This window comes from Convolutriloba macropyga, chromosome 2, assembly GCF_964194025.1.
Source record: "Convolutriloba macropyga chromosome 2, txConMacr16.3, whole genome shotgun sequence".
NCBI lineage: Eukaryota > Metazoa > Xenacoelomorpha > Acoela > Convolutidae > Convolutriloba > Convolutriloba macropyga.
Window position 1 is genome coordinate 76,939,796 of NC_134469.1, and position 20,669 is coordinate 76,960,464.

Here is a 20,669-nt window from a genome sequence, read left to right on the forward strand (position 1 = left end):
TCCATCAAATATTGGTCCGCCGAAGTCTATTTGGATTTTTTCGTTTGTGTCAGAGCATGGCGGAAGGAGTGCCCATTAGGATTTCCGTGTTATATTAGATACCTCTTCCATAAAATTTGGTGTTTCTTCGCCATCTCTTATAAATGAAGATTTGGGGTTTGGACTAAGATAACTATTTGGTGAAAGTAGTCTTTTTGGTGGCGGGGAAATAAATATAGGTTTTTTATTTGGTCAGTGGTTGTGTTACCCATTTTTGTATCAAAATTTGTTTGCTTGTTAGAAGCGAGCGGTTGTTTAATGAATCCTTAATCTGGTACGTGTTTGCTTTCGTTCGTTGGGTGATTTGTCTTTTATATGTGACGCGATTATTTGTTGCGCTTGTTTGTGGCTTGTTTTGGTTTTGACCGCTGCGTAAGGTTTACTTACTTTTCCTTTGTAGATTGATTGTCTTTATGACGTGTCTTTGACTTTTGTCTTGGGTTGTATTGGAATCGATTGACGTTTCCACTGTTGTTTTTTAGGCCTACTTCGTGGTCTTTTGGTTTCGTTCGTTGTTATTGGTCTTTGGACAATTCCAAAGATTTTTGTCTATTAGTGGTGGCATCGTTTTGTGAGTTTATCTCTTTATTGCTTGTATGCGTATTTTGTGACTTTCTCGGTCTACCTCTTTTGCATACTAATTGTATTGTTTCTGTATAATATGTATTTGAGCTATTATAAAATTTTCGTCGTATGTGTTTGATGGTTTTGCTGGTTCAGAAAGGTTGCGTGAAATGTAGTCGGCCAACCCCATTTTTGTGCCCGCTATGTGTTCAATGTTGAATTGGTATGGGATTAATCTGTCGTACCATCTAGTCAGGCGACTTTGGTGAATTTTGCTTGTCCGTTCTTTAAGGATTGATAGTAGTGCTCTGTAATCGGTTTGTACTGTGAATTGATGTCCTAATACGTAGTGTTTCAAGTGCTCCAGTGCTCATACAACCCCTAGGAGTTCTAGCTCATTTATGCTATAGTTTTCTTCTGCTTTGTATAAGAAGCGTGATGCGTAGGAGATGGTTTCCAAACCATTACAAGTTTCTTATTCTAGGACGGCTCCTAGTCCTGCACTCGGCATCTGTTTTCATTCTTGTTTTTTGTTTTGTGTTGTAGTGCGTTTTTTCTGTTAAGTTCTTGATGCAGCTCTTAATAGTTTTGAATTGAGTTTGGTGATGTTCTGTGCATATGTTTTTAGTATCTTTTCGGAGTAAATCTCTGAATCCTCGACATAGAGTTGCTGGGCTAGTTATGAATTTCGTCAGATGGTGGACACTTCCTTGGAATGACTTGAGTTGTTTACGGCCATACCTGAGTATTGCCTGTGTCTAAGAATCCATTGATTTTATAACTTTGTTGTCAATTTCATAATCGAGCCATGTTAACTTGTCTTTTGCGAAGTGACATTTGTTCAGGTTTGTTGCTAAGTTGCCGTTGTTTAGTTTGTCTAGACAGTTGAATAACGTTTCCTTGTGGTTTTCTATATCTCCTCCTGTCACTAATATAGTATCATCTTCTAAACAGAAAGTATTCGTTATTTTGTACAATGTTTTGTCTATGGCTCTTTGGATCTCTTTGGATTGAGTGATAGTTTGTGCAGTACTGTCCATTAGGCAGTCAATATTATGCATTGAGACTTGTTCTTATGAATTGTTTTGTTGATTGTTTTGGTGTCCATTGCTAATTTTTATCGATTTGTCTTTTTTCACTGTTATGACTATCGGAGAAATGAAAAATTCGTCGCTCGTTTTTTTCTAATTTTGTTATATGGCCGTTGCTCTGTAGGTTTCTGAGTTATTTTTCTACCTGTGTTTCTAGGTGCAGCGGTATTCGTCTTCCTTTGTGATGGACAGGGGTATAGTTTGTCTTGAATGTGATTTGACCATATGGTTAATTGACCGTCCTAGTCATGTGGTAAGGTTTTTGTATTTGATTGCTACTTCCTTTTTTATCGGGCATGTTAGGGTTGAGCCGATTGAGCTAATATTTTAACCCTCTACGTTTGGTGAGTCCCGCTGTTTGAGGTGAAGGCCCAGGTTTGTACAGGTCTCTTCCCACTCTTGCACGGTGTTTGTTGGGTACAACTATGATGTCCACTCGTCCAGCTCTCCATAGGTTGCATTCAAAATCGCAGTACAACGATCCAAGGTTCTTTGTTGGTTTAGTTTTTAGCTGTACGGGATTTGGTGTTCTGCTCTATCATGTGTTACTGTCTCTTGCCTCTATGTCTGGCCATTTTTTCGGTTACTAGGCTTGTTGAGCTGCCTTAATCTACCACTACCCAAAATTTACTGCGCCCGCACTGAATGTGTAGTTTGGAAGGTGGTGTTGGGTCGTCCTCGGTATCCATCATGTTTACTGAGTAGTGTCAGCGGAGTCCTCACACGTCGAGCGAATTTCCGGGTCTATTAAAATCATGTTTATTCCTTGTGACGATTGTTTGATGCCTAGTTTGCTGACGTCATTCACGGACGTATTCGGTTGCGATCAATTCAGGTTTGGTCGGCACACCTTTGCATAGTAGTTGGGCTTGTTGCATCTTCGACACGTCTGACATATTGCTTGGCGTTTGGCCTTATGGTTCATATTCCATGGTTGTCCGCAGTTTCTACAGTTGTGGGTGAGAGTCCTGTTGTTCGTCATTCTATTGTTTCCCCTGGTTAGTCAGGGAGATATTGTTGGTGTTCTGCTTGAACCGCGGTAGCTCGAACTCAATATTTCTATAACAGCGTCCTCCCGGCCGATGAGTGGGGTGGTTGACGAGTCTGTGGGTTGTCTTGCCTGTATAGTTAGTTGGCTTCTTATGCCTAGTTCAATGCTCACAGCTAGCGCGAGGGCTTTTTCTGGTGAAAGCGTTGTTTTCAACAGTTCCTTTTGGATCTTCTGGGCTATCATATTCGCGGTGAATATGTCCCTTAGAAGCTCGTCTTTCTAGTGGGCTAACTGGCAGTGTTCAACTAGGGACCTCAATGGTGAATTGATCTGTTCCATTGTTTCTCTGCGGTGTTGTTTGCAGGTTAGTAACAGGTACCTATCAAACGTAACGTTTCTGGGCGGATGAACGTTTGCTCAAGTTCGTCCCATATCCATAAGGTAGACTTGTTCTCCACGTTTGTATGGGGGAACTTTCTTGAATGCATTTTTCGTCCTTGAATTCCGAGGCTGAGGTAAATAAGTGATTTGGCTTTCCTATCTCTCATGTCCCATGGCTTATCGCAGCACAAGACTCCTAATCTATCGATTTGGTTGCATTCGTTTTTCCATCTGGCTATTGCCTGGTGATACCTCGTTAGTCGTTCCCTTTCCATTGTTTGTGTTGGGTTTTGGACTGGCTGTTCTTCTACGGGTTGGGTGGGGGGGGGGTAAAAGACTGCAGTCGGTCTCTCTCGGAGGAGTTCATCTAATTCGATGTTTGTCTTAGCGACGGGGGCCATCTTGAGCTGGCTCCTCAACTTCTCCCATGGGATTTTTGGGTTAGTGCTGGGCTTATCCCAGAATGGCTCAAGTCCTAGTGCCGTGCGTCCTTTCGAATCTGACTGCGCGATACTGTACTCGTAAGCGATACGCTAGCCGTTAGATCTATGTGGATTTGAATCGAGAAGGAATACGTTCAGTGACAACTATTGAATTACAGCGTTAATGCAGAACTGCACTTAGGCAGTTCGCTGCCAGTGTGTTAGTCATGGCCGTGTTCCCAACTAGCTGTCACTGATGTTATCAATCGTAGGACGATTGAGTCTTAATGTGAACAAAGGTTAAGTACATACTGCGATTACGTAAGTATTAAATCACTGCACTATGAGTGGTTATGTGATACCCAGGTACGACAATTTTTATAATCATTATAGTTTTTGTTGTTGTGTACATATTAATCTCAGTTTTCACCAAAAGTTTCTGTGCATTTTTCGTTTCCCAATAATAAGCTAAATTTGTTAGGTTAATAATCTTATTAATAATAATAATAATTTGAAATTTTTCTCAATAAAACAAAAATGTTGAGGTCAATTTTTGATGTGTACCAGAATTCAAATGAACATGATAGAATGTAAACTTATAAACTTCATATTAGACTATAAGAACATATAAACTTCATGTTAAAACAAGGAAGCGTATGCAGACTGAAATAGCCGAGTATGTCGATAATGTCCTTTCGATTGCCAATATAATAGTTGGTACCTTATCAACCAATTGATTCGTTGTTACTGGTGGTTAAAATTCCACGCGGACTGTGCCCAATTTCAATAGCGAACTCCATGGCCGAACTGTTGTTTTCATTAGATTCTCAATCGTTTATCACATTTTGATTTCTTCATCAACAGCAACGATGTCCTCAATGAGATGTGATGCTTGTGGTGGTATGAGTTCAAGAATTTTGACCATTCTTTTCATCAATTGTCTTATGTTCTGGCAGTCGACATCAAATTACCCCTTTGATGCTCAGGTTTGCATTACAACTGAAAAATTAGCCGTGCAACTAAAAACCATAAAAGTTTTCGGGAAAATTTTGTTTTAAATTAGTAGAAATAACCAACCAGACAATCAAAATCTTCTGCAAATATACCAAAGCCTTTAAGTGTTCGAAACATGCGTCAATTCAAGTCCCAATATTAAGTCTATTCAACAATTGGAGCCAATTGTTGCAAATTTTTATGCAAATCATTTGCAGATCAATTTACCTAATACCATAGTTGTTCCGACCCACTTTAGTGGCGGAGAGGAATTCTATACTCAACTGTTTTTTTTTGTTCAGTCAGTTTTCGAAGATCGATATATTCATCGTACAGGATTGTGAGTGGTTGCATTGGAAAGCTTGTCAAGCGTAGAATTTCAAATTATAAAGATTTTTTGAGTTTCGGTTTTTCCGAGGAGTTACGGGGGATCGAAGTTTTGTGAACGTTAACTCACTTCCGTTATTTTTCACACATTTCATAATTTCCGAACAAATATTGATCAATTTTTGCTGAAATATGATAAAATTGTTGACAATAGTCAAATTGGTTTAATGTTCAAAGATAGAAGAGATTTGATGAATAGTTTGAACCGTTTTGGCAAAAATTTTACCTGCATTTTTGAAAATTCATGTAGTGGATAAAACAGGGGTACCGATCAGTCACACGATTTGTCCCATTTCCCTACACGCTATCAAATTGGGGGGCTGGTCGGTGTTTTATCCACTACTAATTCAGCATTTTTCCTTTTTTCTTAAACGAAAAGGCATCAAATATGCCTATTTGTTCCACCTTGACCAATTTGACTGGAGGCAGACATGAAAACTGCTGACACAATCCTCCTTTATTCAGATATGAGTGAATGACACTTCATGTTCTTATTAAGGTTTTCGTGAAATGACATTTTTGTGGTTTTTCGTTAACTTTTTAAAATTTCATAGTTTTTTCTATACTAAGAGTTTCGATTGCCAGTAAAAAATTTACCCAATCTTTTAGAATTTTCTTTGCTGTAATGGAGAAACGGCAACAACAAGGCCAATTTTGGTATAGCTGTGGAAAAATATAAGTCTTTGAAATTTGGTCTAGCTGTACAAAAATTAATCTGATAGTAAATGGCAGCTGCATATTTGTTAAAAACAGTTTTTTCTTCTTTTGGTTTTGTTGTTAGTTACAGACCAGATTGAGTTCAAATCAAGCCTCAATTACTGACAGGTCAATTTTGGGTGCAGAGAGAGGCCAAATAACATACTTAGTAATTGCACCGAAAAAAGTTTTTTTTTGCTTTCAAAACAATTTGCACAAAATTGTTGGCGAATTTTTCAGTTCTGCCTATATTAAGTGTTAATGCGTAGTCTAGTGTTACTGAGGGGATTATAATATAGTCGTAATTGCTGTAGTTTCAGTTCATAATTTTTGGCGTTAATGCGACAAGTTTTCAAAAAATTCTGATTTTTTTTTACATTTTTAATGTTTTGAGGTTTTCATTTGCTATCTTGTCCAATCATCATATGAATTACATTTTAATGACAAATCGCTTATTACTTTAATGGCTCTGAAAAAAGGCGCTTTTGGTTAGAATCAATGTTTGCATAATTTTTAAGACTGTTTTAATAGACTTTGACCTTATAGGCTTCGACAGCGTTTCCTCTTAAAATTGAAATGATTTTTTCTAAATTTTTGCCTGTAGTTGCAATTTATGTAGTTGTATGACATTCTGAAAAATGACATGTCTCAAAAGTTTTGTATGAAAGTATAGACGAAGCCAATGAATGATTTTAAATGATAGTTAATTGCTTTCATGACTTTAAATTTCATTGTTTTCACGAAGTGTAAATCTCATTTCAAATTTTGCCTTTTTGATTTCTGTCTCATTGCTGATTTTTCTCAATTAAGACAGGTCTCAAATATTTTCTGGTGAAATGCAAGTGATTTGGTTTAGTTTAATTTTTTTATTAAATTTTTAAGAAAAAATAGATAGACATTGAGTTTTAGTTGCAAGTAATGCTTGTTTTCGAATTTCATTTTGCTGTTTGCCTTGTCTTACTTTCCCTAACGGCAGGTATCGTCGGCCCTTTTTTGAGTTAATGCTTTTGAACAATTAGCGATGTTTTTGAACATTTTCTATCTGTTGCTCATTTGGTGGACAATTCAGTCAAGAACTTGGTTGAGCGGCGTTGGAACATTATGTGCGAACGCACCTTACCGAGCCTCCTTGTTTCAAACGATTTATAAAAATACCATGTTATGAGCATCATCATACAATTTTTTGACTTGAAAAAAAATAGAATTGAAAAATTTGGCCGATAGTATATATTTCCATAGGTAGAGTAGTCATTTTCTGCCATTTTTTTGGTAAAGAAACATTAAATATCACGCATTTTGTATCCTGCACAAAATTAGTTGAGGTAAAAGTGTACCAATATACACTTTAGTTAACTAGCTATCGAAAAGTCAGCAATCATATTTCGTCATGATATACTTAAACGGAAAAATAAATAAATGTTGTACAAAAGTTTGATTTTCAAACAGAAAAATCTAAAAAGTTGGCCAGAGTTGTGAGTAAATAAACCACTTTATACTTGGTTTCCCATTTTTTTTATCTTAAAGCCTTGCAAAACTGTTCTTCGTTTTTACACTTCATCGTTTCAATTAGTGTGTCAGAGACTCTTTTTTTAACATTGGTATATTCTGACAACGACAGACTCTTGGAAATGATTCTCAACCAAACTTTTTAAGTAAACATCATTATAATTCAGAATTTTTGTAATGACAGGACTTGTTTTCAGTGCAAAAAAGTGAACAAAAATGTCAAAAAATTCTGGTTATCAAATAAAACGAAAAAAATTTTGATTGCAACTTGAATATATCTCCAATCATTCAACGTAAAATTCCGGCATTGATATTTAATTAGTACAAAGGGGAGCTGTGAAAATGAAAAAAAAAAGTTTTTTTCCACGACTCATTGCTGAGACTGCCAACTGTGATGTTAATGGGAAAAAAATATTCCACGCTAGCAATTTTAAACTGAAACGCGTGCCAACAATTTTTCCATAACAATCGCAAAAGATGAAAAGATCTAAGTCTTCCTCCCGAAGCAATTTTCGGCAGTTTCTGGGCTTCGGGCAAAAACTATATGGTTGTTGATCTCAATTGACCATTACAAAGAAATTTCGAAACTATGTTAAACAACTGCCCCAACCAAATTTCCTCTAGTACACATAAGATTAAAATGCAAATGGTAAAAGAGGCACTGTAAAGTTAAGAATAAAACTTTATGTAAAAATATAAAATCATTAAATTACTTAACTAAAAATTTGACCTTACATTAGTAAAAAAAACCTAAAATGCAAGCATAAAATGTTCTCACAATTTAATATGTACATCATGAAGATTAAAAATAAAAACAAAACTAAAAATCTAATGCTCTCAATGTCACCGTTCATATCAGATACTTTTGGGTCCTTCAAAAATTCTTTCCAAAAACATTCTACCAGTTCTTATTTTAAGGAAGCTATAAATGTTTTTTTCAGTCTAATATTAGAAGGCAGACTATTATATATGGGAATGGCTTGTGCAGTAAAAGAATCAGTTAAAAATTTATTGTTCTTTCTCATATCCAACGTTATTTTCTTTGAGCTGTCATGTTGTTTTATTCCCATGGTAGAGAGAGGTTTAATTTTATATACTGGAAGATCGTTGCTCAGTGTGCGAAAAAAATAATTTGTACTTCTTCTTTCTTACTTCTACATCAAATTTTAGTTTGCTATCAATAATTACGCCAAGATACTTCACACTATTTCAGTCTGCTATTTCTTTATTGTCAACTTTCAGAACGGAATTTGTTAACCTCTTCGTGGTGCTGAACACAATATATTCTGCTTTTTTGTTTTTTTTGTTCACCACTAAATGGGACTTTGAAAAAAATCGATAATATTTGAGATGTTATGTTCAAGTTTTGTTTGCTTTCGACTATATTTCATCATTGTCGGATATAAAAACAAAACTGTCGTCTGCATACTGGACGACCGTGCAATCTTTTTCTACAGTCTTTGCTACATCGATGACATAAATGTTAAATAATAGAGGGCCCAAGATAGTACCTTGTGGAACTCCTCTTTTCAAATTATCAAATCTGATTCGTTTCTATTTAGGACAACTCTTTGCGTTCTTTCACTCAAATAACTCTCTATTAAATTGGTAGTATGTTCTTCAAAACCTATATTTTCAAGTCTCTGTAACAATGTGGTTTACAGAATCAAAAACCTCTGAAAGATCTAATAACGCACCTGTAACATTTTTTTCTTGTTGAGTTCTAATATTTTTGTTCTGCTCATTTCAGAACAGCAACAACTGTTATAATTCGTTTCTATAACCAAATTGACTAATAGACAATAATTTCTCACTTTTTAGGAAAATTGTGATTTGTGAACTGAACGAATTTTCAAAATTTCGTGACAAAGCAGAAGTCCCAGAAATAGGTCTATATTTGAGTTGGTCTTCGGTATTTCCTTTTTTGAAAAGTGGAGTTATGAAAGTTTTTCAATATCTTCCGGAAATTTTCCTTCTGTAATGAACTGAATAATGAGACAACATAATGGTTCCGCTAGCGCTGCTTTAGCATCTTTTAGTGCCCAAACTGATATTTTTGAAGGACCGAGTGGTTTACATGTATGCAATGAAACTATGAGCAGATTTGTTTCCTATTCATCGGAACATGAAACACTTTCTCGGTGTAGTTTTTGGAGGAAAGTTGTTGGAATGCCAATGAACTCTCCTAGACTAGAAAATCTGTAATTTAGAAGATTTGCATTTTCCATAGGCATTTTTATCGTATTACCAAAACTGTTTAATGAAGATTGAAATCTTTTTGGAGTCTTTTTCTCATTACGAAGATCTTGAATGAAGTTCCATCTGGCTTTTTCACTGGTTAACTCCATAAAATTTGAGAGAAGTTGTTCATCTTTTTGACGAATTAAATCGTTTTTAGTTTCATCATCGCTATTTCTTGAAAATTGTTTTTTTTTGTTTTTTCACATTGCCATTTTTCTTGAAAATCACCAATTCTTTGTAGGTGAAAATCACCGTTTCCTTGCAGGTGATTTTTTAATTTTTGCTTGCAACTGTTCGTTTTTTAGTAGTATGACATGCTGGAGGATATGACATGTCGCAAGCATCCAAACCGTATTACTCAAATTTTAGACGACTGAGTAAGCTAATCACTTGAGCTTTCTGTACGTCTATTTCAAATCCACTATTACCAAAAAATGACATAGTTTAAGTTTTAGGAGGGTAAGTTTGCAATTTTGTAATAAAATTTTAAGAGAACAAGATTAGATTAAAGAACATTGAGGGGTTTTAACAAATTAAAAAAGGTTAGTTACTTATCGAAAGACGGAGAAATATAAATTTAATTTTTAAAAAATTTAACAAAAACTCTTCCTCAGAATGAAATGTATTTGAATGGCCCAACGAAATACTATTAAAACATCAAGCATCCTTTTGCTGCTATAATTTGTTTTTGCCATATATCCAAAATAATCAATGCCAACATGCCAACATTATACCAAAACTCTGGTTAAAATAAAAAAAAGTTTTTTCGCAGACGCCTACCTGAGCAAGATATACTATAATATAATGGCTACAGCTGCATCTAGTGTTATGAAATGGCGCTAGGAAATATGCCCCAAGGAAAAAAGACCCCACGGAATGAAAACCACCTCGAAAAAAAACGCACTTGACTGTTTAAGAGCTAAGCATTGAGCGCGTCTGGGTATTTATCACAGCCATGCTATGGTGACCCGTGGGACTTGATATGAAAATATACAACGGAACAAAATATAAGCCAGAGAACACATTTATAAAATTGGGTTTTGCATTCTTGGGGGTTTACTTCCTATCTTCGAGACCGTTTCCTTGCAGATGATTTCTAATTTTTGCCTGCAACTGCTCGTTTTGTAGTAGTAGTATGACATTCTGGAGGATGAAATGTCTCAACAGTTTTGTTTGAAGATATAAACGAAGCCAATGAATGATTTTAAATGATCGTTAATTTCTTTCATGATATTTAATTGTTTGCAAAAAGTGTAAACCTGTTTTCTAATTTCGCTTTTCTGTTTTCAGCCCAATTGTTGGTTTTAGTGCCTCAATTGTCTTAGTTTACTTTTTGAGCTATTTTGACTTTTTCATAAGAACAAATAGATAGACATTGATTTTTTGTCGAAAGTAATGCTTTTTCCGTTCTGGATATTGTTGTTTGATTTGTCTCCTACTCTCCTTAATGGCAGGCATCAGCCGTCCTCTAACAAGTAATTGTTTTCTTTGAATAGTGATTAGAGCTTCGAGCACTTTTTAAAATGGATACACCAATTATTTTCGAACAAAAAGTGATTTTTTGAAGGTTGAACGTTTTATATCTGTTGCTCATTTGGTGGACAATTACAACAAGAAATTGGTTGAGTGGGGTTGGAACATTATATGCGAACTCGCATTATTGAGCCTCCTTGTTTTAAACGATTCACAAAAATATTACTTATTGATCATTATCATACAAATTGAATTGTAAACCTACTTTAAAAAACATTGACAATAACGCTTCCTCGAAATGAAATATACTTGAATGGCCCAAGAGATATACTATAAAATAATCAAGAATCCTTTGACTGCTATAATTTTTCACCATTGGTCAAAAATAGTCAATGCCAACATGCCAACAATTTACTAATCTTTGGTTAAAATAAAACAATGTTTTTTGAGCCAGATATACCATAACAAAATGGCTACAGACGTATATAGCGATATGAAAAAGCGATAGGAAGTTTTCCTCCAACGAAAAATGCCCCACGGAAATAAACCCATATTCAAATAAACACCACTTGATTGTTTAAGGGATATGCATTGAGCGCGTTTGGGTATTTCTCACGGCTATGCTTTAATGACCCGCGGGACTTCATATGAAAAGATACAACTGAACAAAATATCAGGAACAAATTACATTTATAAAATGGGGTTTGCTTCCTCGGGGGCAATTTCTTATCTAAAGTTAAGTGCATTTGTCTTCCGCGGGATTTTGTTTTTACACTCGCCCGTGGGGCAATTTGAAGCTGTCAAAATTGATATTCACATCAAATTAAACGACCAGCAGAACTGATGCAAAATAATTTTTGGAATACTTGCAACTAATTTGTAGTTGAATTGTTGGTCTTAAAACTCAAACGCTGAACAAAAATCTGTTACAGACAAAACAGTGCCGAATAGCAGAATATTCCCAAACAGACCAGTCTGGCACAACATAGTCTCGGAAGGCAGATGAAACAGACCGATTTAAACATATGCAGAAAAATTAACAAAGAAACTTCTTAAGTTATTCATATGATTACACAACATTGCATTGAACAAATATTTAGCTGGGTGCTAGGAAAATTGGCCGACAGGGCGTTTAGCCGACAAGGAAAAAATGAGAAATTTAGCCGACAGTTTTGTCATAATTGATAATAAACGTTCATAATTGGTCCATAAATCAGTAGTTCGGTTGTGATAGATTCATATCAAGTCCCACGGGCCGCTGAGGCATGGCCATGGCCTGCGAGGCATGGCCAGATGCGGTAAACACGGTCCAACCATGGATGGACCTTCGTTACATTATTTGATGAAAAAACTGCGGTATATTTGTCGGCTTACGAAATAGTGTTTTAAATTGGCCAATCACAGCCTCAGAATAAGTTTTATTGCTCATTTTACTTAAATTGTCGGTTAAATTTCTCATTTTTTGGTTGTCGGCTAAACGCCCTGTCGGCCAATACGGTGGCCACCATTTAGCTGATTACAGCAAATTTTATTATAAATTTTGAACCAAGTTTTTGATTTAATCTTAGTTCATATCAACTAAAAACAATGCATTCATAAGCTTACCTGAGACATTATGTTTGTTCTTAGTTTGTAGAATATGTTTTCAATTGTTTAGAGGTTTTTGCTTGGGATTCTTTTGTCAGGGAGTCTTTCTTTTTGGAATATTTTGCTAATTGGGACCGTTTTGTCTGGCACTGTTTTGTCCGGAGATGGATTGTGAGGAATCAATTTCCGTTCTAATATGACACCGCATTGTGCATTTTTAACATAGGTTGAATTATGACATTTCATTACAAAGCAGGGTTATGCAGAAGTGAAAATTAGCTTAGTTTCGCCTTAGCATTTTACTAGCGTAAGTACTAGACAATAGCGATCATTTTTCGTGGGTGGAAACTATTTTATTGAATTTTAGATTTTATGGGAATAAAAGAGATTCGAAAATGGACAAGACTTACAAAACTTGTGAAAATGGACAAAACGTGCGAAAATTTATAAAAAAACTCGGCAAAATTCTACGTTGACGGATTTTGTATATTTTGCAGGAGTGTCCGTGTCTGTACTCGAATGACAAGTACACCAGAAGAGTGTGGACTGACAGCCTCAACAACTGCTACTCTTTCTGCATTGTCAAGAAGTGTTACGCATTCAGCTACAATGTGCGTAGGTCATTTCCTCATGAAACATGTTCCTGGGTCCTGTTCTCGCCACCCAAAATTGACTGGCGGTAAAGAGGGGGGGGGGGGGAGAATTATATAAGATAAGATGAGAAAGCGGTGAAATGTGTAAGTTAGTTAAAAATATGTTTAATGTTTTCACCGTAAATTTAAGCGTTGAAAATGCAGAATTATGGTAAAAATGTTAAAATTTTTCAAGACAAGTAGTGGATGCAGTAAATACTGAGGAAAAGAAAATTTTTCTCACCAATAAGTTGTGAAAATACATAAATTCACTACAATTATCGCATATGCCGCAAAATGATGTCAGATTTTTTTGTGAAATGAAGCAAACTAGCGTGAATAATTTTCAGGAAATTAATCCGACCGGGTTCACCATTTCTCGGATCATGGCTCCGCTAATATTTATATATATATAATTATATATATATATATATATATATATATATATCTATATATATATTTATATATATGTATGTGTATATATATATATATATATATATATATATATATATATACATATATATATATATATATATATATATATATATATATATATATATATGAGCTTAGATACTCAAAAATGTTGTTTTTTTCATGAATATCCTTTGACGTTAGAGTTAAACAATCATAAAGAACCTGTATATCAAAATAAAAACTCAAAGTCAGAAATTTAAGAATGAAAAGTTTCATCTTTACCTCCGAAAATTTGATTACACTGAATCTGTGTATGAAAGATACTTTTTGTCTCATGCTCCAGTTCTATTGAAGTATGCATTATAACAGCAAAGCTGCGTGGAGCAGATGTCCAACAATGCTAAAACGACAAGCACAGTCGTTTCCATTAGAAGCATTACATGATTACAAAAAGATTATACAGAATTTTTTGGACCAAAATTGAAAGTAAAAACCTCACAAAAACGTTGTCTTTTTTTTCATGAAAATCAAATTTAAGTTTTGTATTCGGTAATTGTCAAACATAAAAATTCCCAAGATTGACATAGCTATAAAAAGCGGATCTTAAATCGTTGGAAGTTCGCTTGATTCAAATGTCGTAAGTTGCCAACCAAAGGATTCTTCATAATGTTTGACAGTTTTCAAATTCTGCCCCAGTAACTTCAAAAAATTGAATAGTGATTCCATTATTTAATATAGATTCGATTACTATATGATAAATAGGTTTCAATTGAATTCTTTCAGTCAGCTGAACTCAGAGAAGGTTAATATCGTGTAACAAAAATTTTTCGTCTGAACCCAGATTGAAGAAAACAGTTTTCAGGACTTTTTGCAATATAAACCTCAGCACAGTGAGCTTGACCTGTATAGCATACACACTATGGTACCAAAAAGCAAAATGTTAATCTCTCTTTAAGAATCCTAGTGCTCAGTAAGAATTTTTTGAGCTAAGGCGTTAAAAAAGGTGTAAACTTTTTAAAAATTGTTTTATTCACGTTTTTGCTTGATCAGGAAAGATGGTTCAACTGCTTTGATATTTTAATGTGTCTCAAGTTGGCATGCAAAGAAATCTCGGATTATCTTGGAAAATGTAACAAAATTAACTCAGCTTGAAATGTTGAACCAGTGCACAGCAAACCATACAAACTGCACCTGGAAAAGAATCTGAATTTTATGAGAATTCCAAATACAGTTTGTCCAACTAAAAATCTTCAAATAAAGGAATCTGCTTGGCTAAAAGTTCAAAAAATTTTACCGAAGAAAACTAGACGATTTTTATTATTTTGAAACTTTAATAAAAAGGCAAAAAAAATTGCAATTTTATGGCCTGATTTTTCATGATATATTATCGGATATTCCTTTGAAAATGACGCAGATAGAACCTTGTGTGAGAACTGTACAGACAACCTACTAAACATTAAAAAAACTAAATGTGTAATGACACGTTCTTAGAGAACCGATTTGAATTGGAAGTATTTTAATTTATGTTTCGGACAGTTTTACAGGACTTTTAGCTCCCTTGTTAAACAAACCGAACAAAAATGACGAAAAATTTGTATGTATGATTCGGTATATTCGGTTTCAGAAGATTCAGTATGTTCGGCATTTAAACAAAAGATTTCGTCGGTATGTTCGGTTTTAGGCGTAAGAAATTTTTGGTTGATTTTCATAGGAAAATTTGATTTATATGTATAATGTAGACCAACGTTACAAGAAATGTTTTTGACAGTTGGTTACGTTTGAAACCGATAATGCCGATTGTTTATTTTGCTCCATCTGCCGGACTAATCTGTTTTTAGAACCCAGAATATAAAAGTTCCTGGTATTTCTCGTAAGGATACCGAATCTCTCTACGTTTAAAAAACGACAATACTGAATCTCTATTATGTTAAATGCCGAACAAAAACGGTGATACCGATACAATGGGCTTTCGTCGTTTTTGGCTAGAATAAGACGACGATACCGACGATTTCTTATGTTTAAAACCCGAAGATTTCTTAACTAAGGCTGTATGTAAGTTTGATACTGTACGATTTTTTATATATACCAGAAACATACAATAGTTGGGGCTATCACTTCGTTGTCGAGGAGGAGGCTATAATGGGAAAACCCCAAGAATTGTTCCCCTGTTTTTAGCCTGATTCATTTGAATGTGACATTTACGACACTGAAGGTTTGGGCTACAATTCAGATGCCTTAGCTGATATGGACTGCGCCGCACATCCTACAGATCCTAACAGCCCACAGCGGTGGTTCCTCCGGACGACAGGTGGCAGAGACATCGGCAGTTTTGGGTGCAATGAATTTTTCAGAAAATACGGCAACTCTCCTCTAGCAGGTTAGAAGCTCCTGGGTCGAGGTGCCAACGCTTTCACCGCATTCATCGCATTCACCGCATTCATCGCAAAAAGATGCGGGCGCTTCGCGGTGAAAATTGTTTTTTTTCCACCGTTATTCACCGCAATTCATTCATTATTTTCGACCAAACATCGACCCGGGCTGATAGGAAGTTCAAATGTTCTGACGCGGAGTTTTTCGACTTGCTCTATCCATCTAGCCCCGACATTGTTGTGCTGCCAGAGCAGATCTCGTATTTTGTCTGATAAAGTTGGTGTGGTTTTTTAAAAACAACTTAAACAAACTATATCATTCGTAAAGGTTAACAGAGCAAAATTTTAATACTTGTTTACAGCTTTGTAACATCACATTTAAATTTGTTAGCATTTCTATGTTCAGTTTTAAAACTAAAATCGAAAAATTAGCAATGAACAGGTTTGCCAAGTTCTGCTACTCATAAAAAACTAACCAATTTTCACTTTACATATTTCGTACCAAGTATTAAATAAAGAAAATCGCTCATTTGGAGGTCCCAGATCACTGCCACCTCAACCAATCTGATCCCTGATCAGACAAGTTAGACACCCCTGCACAGTCTTTTGCGCACTCAATAGTTCTTCCAGATTTCACTATCCTAACGCACAATGCGCAGATGTGTGATTCAGGATGAAGTGACGAGTGATGGGTGCGCCTCTGAGACAAACACTTGGCTGGTCGATATGATTATAACGAAAAAGATTAAAGTAAGGCTTTTTTCAGTCAAATAAAAAAATGCGGCTATCGTGAATATTATTATTAATGTATGCACTATCGATTTTAATCAATTTAAAAGGCATCAAAAAGCAGATTTAATGATGAGTTTTTTCAAAAAAGCCAATTGAACGCTTTTGTTGCTCGGAGCCACATCAAGCGCCAGGAGGGGCTTCTGCTTCTTTTAATTCTTATTCTTGGTGTTCTTGGCTAATTTTCGTAGCCATTGATTTGTTCATCGTTTTTCCATGTGTGGTAAGATATCAATTGTCACTCATTATTCATAAAAAGGAAAAGTGGTTTATGTTTTTTAGAACTCAAGAAGTAAGACCTGAAAAGATAGAAATAAAGCGTGAAGTGAATGAAAAAAGGCTTTGCGCATGGTGGCGATTGAACTAATGTCACCAGTTTGCTCACACGAAGAGACCACTGCGCTACGAGTTTGTGTAAGAGTGGCAGAGATTTGTAATTATGTTTAGGAAAGTAATAGTTAAGCCGAGATAAAAAGCGAAACAAATAGTCTTCGAACCTGGTGGGGATCCAACCACTGCATCAGGTTTGATCATAGGAATAGAGCACTGCGCTACAACTCACTGTTTCGGTTGTAAAAAGGTGTAGTTATGTTTAAGACGGGTAAAAAAGAATTGAGGGAAAGAACAAAACGGTCTCCGCGCCTGCTGTGGACAGAACCACTGCGCTCGGTTTGATTAGAGATCACTGCGATACACGTCGCTATTTCAGTCACAGAAACGTGTATATAATTTGGTAATTCGTTCTTGAGATATGAGATTGTGTAAATTGTTTAGTAAATTGCATGTTTTTTTTTGTTTTAGAACAGTTAATGACTGAACCTGAAAAAACAGAAGTGAAACAGTTAGAAAAAAAAACAAAATAAAGAAGGATGAAAAAGCAGTAAAAAAGCTATGCTAACGAAAACCCTTAAACCACTGAACCGAACCGCGCGTAGCACTAAATTATGTCGTTGACTGTATAACTGTAACATAACTATGATGAAGATATCAGGGAGTTGATTGTGAAAACTGCAAATGTTGTCTTGGTTGAAAATGAAGCTAATCGATTAAGATGATTTTTTTGACACTGATGTTTCTGGCATATTGCTGACGATGGTGAGTTCTCTCAGTTAAATGCTGTGCAACCATTTAAGAACATCGCTATGCTACTCCATGTTTTCAGATAAAAAATCTGATACTCTTGACTGGAGAAGATGCAACTAAACTAGAGATTGAAAGTTTCGTAGCACATCGCTATGCTACTCCATGTTGTTAGTTAACAAAAGTCTAAAACTCTTGACTTGAGAACAAAGAATTAAACAAGGGATTGAAAGTTTTGTAAGACATCACTGTGCAACTCCATGTTGTTAGTTAAAGAAGTATTAAACTCTTGACTGGAGAAGATGCAACAAAACTAAAGATTGAAACCTTTTTAGGACATCGCTGTGCTACCCCATGTTTTTAGTTAGAAAAGTATGAAACTCTTGACTGGAGAGGATGCAAATAAACTAGAGATTGAAGGTTTTGTAGCACATCGCTACGCTACCTCTTTGTTGTTCCTCAAAAAAGTATGGAACTCTTGACTTGAGAACAAGCACTTAAACTAGAGATTGAAAGTTTTGTCGGACATGGCTATGCTGCACCATGCTGTTAGTTAAAAAAGTATGAAACTTTGACTTGAGAAGATGTAACTAAATTATAGATTACAAACTTGAACCCTTTTAAAAATGCAAGGAGACCCAAAATAGTTGCCAATGAGAACTTCAAATAGTCCCGATTCGTGGTCGCGAAAAGTAATAACAATTAAGGCCCTGGGCAGAGGTCTCAACGCTTATAAACGCAAAACTGAGTAGGACAAGCTGCAACGAGAGTTTTCAAGTTTAAAATGGCGTAGTTTTTTTTTATATCATTTCGCAGTGCTTGCGTTGATTTTTATAATCTAAATTAGGATTTTTTCTGTTTGTGCCCCCCCCCCCCCCCAGTTTAGTGCGCGCATATTATTTGCCCCCCCCCCAGACGCGGGTTTCATATTTTTACGTAATGAATTACTATGTAGGTGCACATCGGGGCAGCATCTGCAACTGGGGGGAGCATAGCGTAAGGAGGGGGGCACAAACTGAAAAGATCCCTAAATTCAACAACTTCACCGCAAAATTATATAGGGAAAATGCGGTGAATTTTCTAATTTTTCAGCGCTAGTTACAGCTTATCTTACATAATAATGCCAAATTTTCTCGGCCCGGGGTGTTATTGATTAAATAGTGATTATTATCATAAGAAAGTAGTTCAGGCAACTTAGCTTTCCAGTTTCCGTTTTAGATGGTGACATGATCCCTGTGACAAACTTGCGGACAAGGGGTTTTCACTTTTGACGTGGGTGAGCACTACTGTAGTCGCCAATGGGGACACGTTGTCAAACTGCAGGCAAGTGTTTTTTATGACCCCCAGTTACAAATTATATTTTCTTATACAGCACGTTACTATGTAAGAAAATAGCACGTTCGCCCGGGGGTCATAAAAGATTTATGCTCACTGAGCTGGGGGGTGGGAGGGGGGATTAGATCCCCAAATTTTTTGCCAGTTTTATGAAACTTAATTCGATATTTGGTAAAGCTTTGCATAACTTTTTTTGTATCAAAGTCAAACATAATTATTAACAAAAGAGTACATTCATAACTACGTTATTGCATAAAAGCAAAGTGTTTCCGGATATTTTCCGTTTTGCCTCCTCCCCCCCCCCCAGCTTTTTAGGGGCATATTATTTCACGTGCCATATTTGGGTCTACTCTGTCCCCCCGTGCTTTTCTGCCCCACCCATTGCATTTTATGTGTTGTTATATAGCATATTACTATGTAAGAAATGGCGCCTGCGCCTGTGGGGCGTTAAAAGATACATGCAAACTAATGGGGGGGGGGGGCGGGGCGGGGCGGGGCGGCAGAAGTGATCCCCATATTTTTACACAATGATTTGTTATGCAACGGTACGTGCTCTGTAACTGGGTGATGCATAAAGTACTGGGGGGGGGGGTGGGGGTGATCAAAATTTCCTGATATATTTATATCTTTGAATGGAAGAAAAATGAAAAAACAAATGATAGCAAATACATCATGGTGTAGCCAATAAGTGTTTTTTTCCACTTCTTTCAGCTTTTTTAAAAAGAGGGGAAGAAATGGTATTTTTTGACATGCTGTTTCTCGAAAGAGAATAGAATTTTAAGTTTTTTCCATACAGGCCACAGCTGGGACCAGTTGGTGGTCCTACAGTGGGGGAAACTTCTCAGTGACAGGTGACCACATCGTGATAGACTTCAACGAGTGCATAATTAGATTGCACAGGGAGATGAAACCCTTTTGGACTCAACCTAGGGTTGGGTGGCCCCCCGGTATCCTATCCTGGATACCCGGCGCAGAGAATTTAGGTATGAACAACAGTTATTCGAAGCTTTTCAGTTCAAATTATGTGCAAATTTCCTTTTGAGTCGCCTGAAGGACGCTTGTTCATGTGCGTTCGAGCATAATGTTCAAAACCATCTCGCAATTATACAGTTCTCACAGCGACAAATCTAAATTGTTTCCGTAGAATTTTAAGAAATCAACTTCAAGAAGGAAATGTCGGTATACTGCTCCAGGAACATTTTTTCAACGTTTGTCAGGGTAATTGTTTTAATAAAAAGCATCGCATTAATATAACAATGAAAAGATGCGGCAACAATTTTAAACTTTGTGAAAACTTCATCCAATCTTTGAAACAGCAGTTCTATGTAAAATATTCCAAAGTTTTTTAATTCCCCTAACCCTCATCTTTGCAAAACAGAATATATCCGTAATTTTCGAGAAGATACTGAAAAACAACTGCTATTGAGAAAACTGTTGAAAGGCTAAAATCGTATTTATTGTCCCTTATAGTTTGCTTCAATAACGATAAATTATAAGTATGAGTTTTGCAAGAGTTTTGAAACTAAGTAGAAAAGTTGAAAATAAAACTAAAAAAAATAAGCGAGAGTGATACAATTCACTTTAGTTGGCATTAAGTTGAAGATTTTGCATAAAAACTTGTTCACCACGGAAAAATTTTTCACATGTTTCTCCTCCGTAAAAGGCCAGTTCCAGTCACC

At 35.9% G+C, this 20,669-nt stretch overlaps 1 protein-coding gene across 3 annotated transcripts in view; it reads left to right on the forward strand.

The window, feature by feature from the left end:
• The window catches only part of LOC142335475 (uncharacterized), a 47,099-nt gene that overhangs the window by 20,201 nt on the left and 6,229 nt on the right, over positions 1 to 20,669 (forward strand). For all 3 annotated transcript variants that reach the window (XM_075383998.1, XM_075383995.1, XM_075383996.1), the window contains exons 2-6: positions 4,203 to 4,474; positions 12,869 to 12,982; positions 15,593 to 15,794; positions 18,874 to 18,978; positions 19,787 to 19,973. In XM_075383998.1, coding sequence (XP_075240113.1) covers positions 4,358 to 4,474; positions 12,869 to 12,982; positions 15,593 to 15,794; positions 18,874 to 18,926 — 486 coding nt within the window. In that variant the 5' untranslated portion in view covers positions 4,203 to 4,357 and the 3' untranslated portion in view covers positions 18,927 to 18,978; positions 19,787 to 19,973. The remainder of the gene's footprint in view (positions 1 to 4,202; positions 4,475 to 12,868; positions 12,983 to 15,592; positions 15,795 to 18,873; positions 18,979 to 19,786; positions 19,974 to 20,669) is intronic.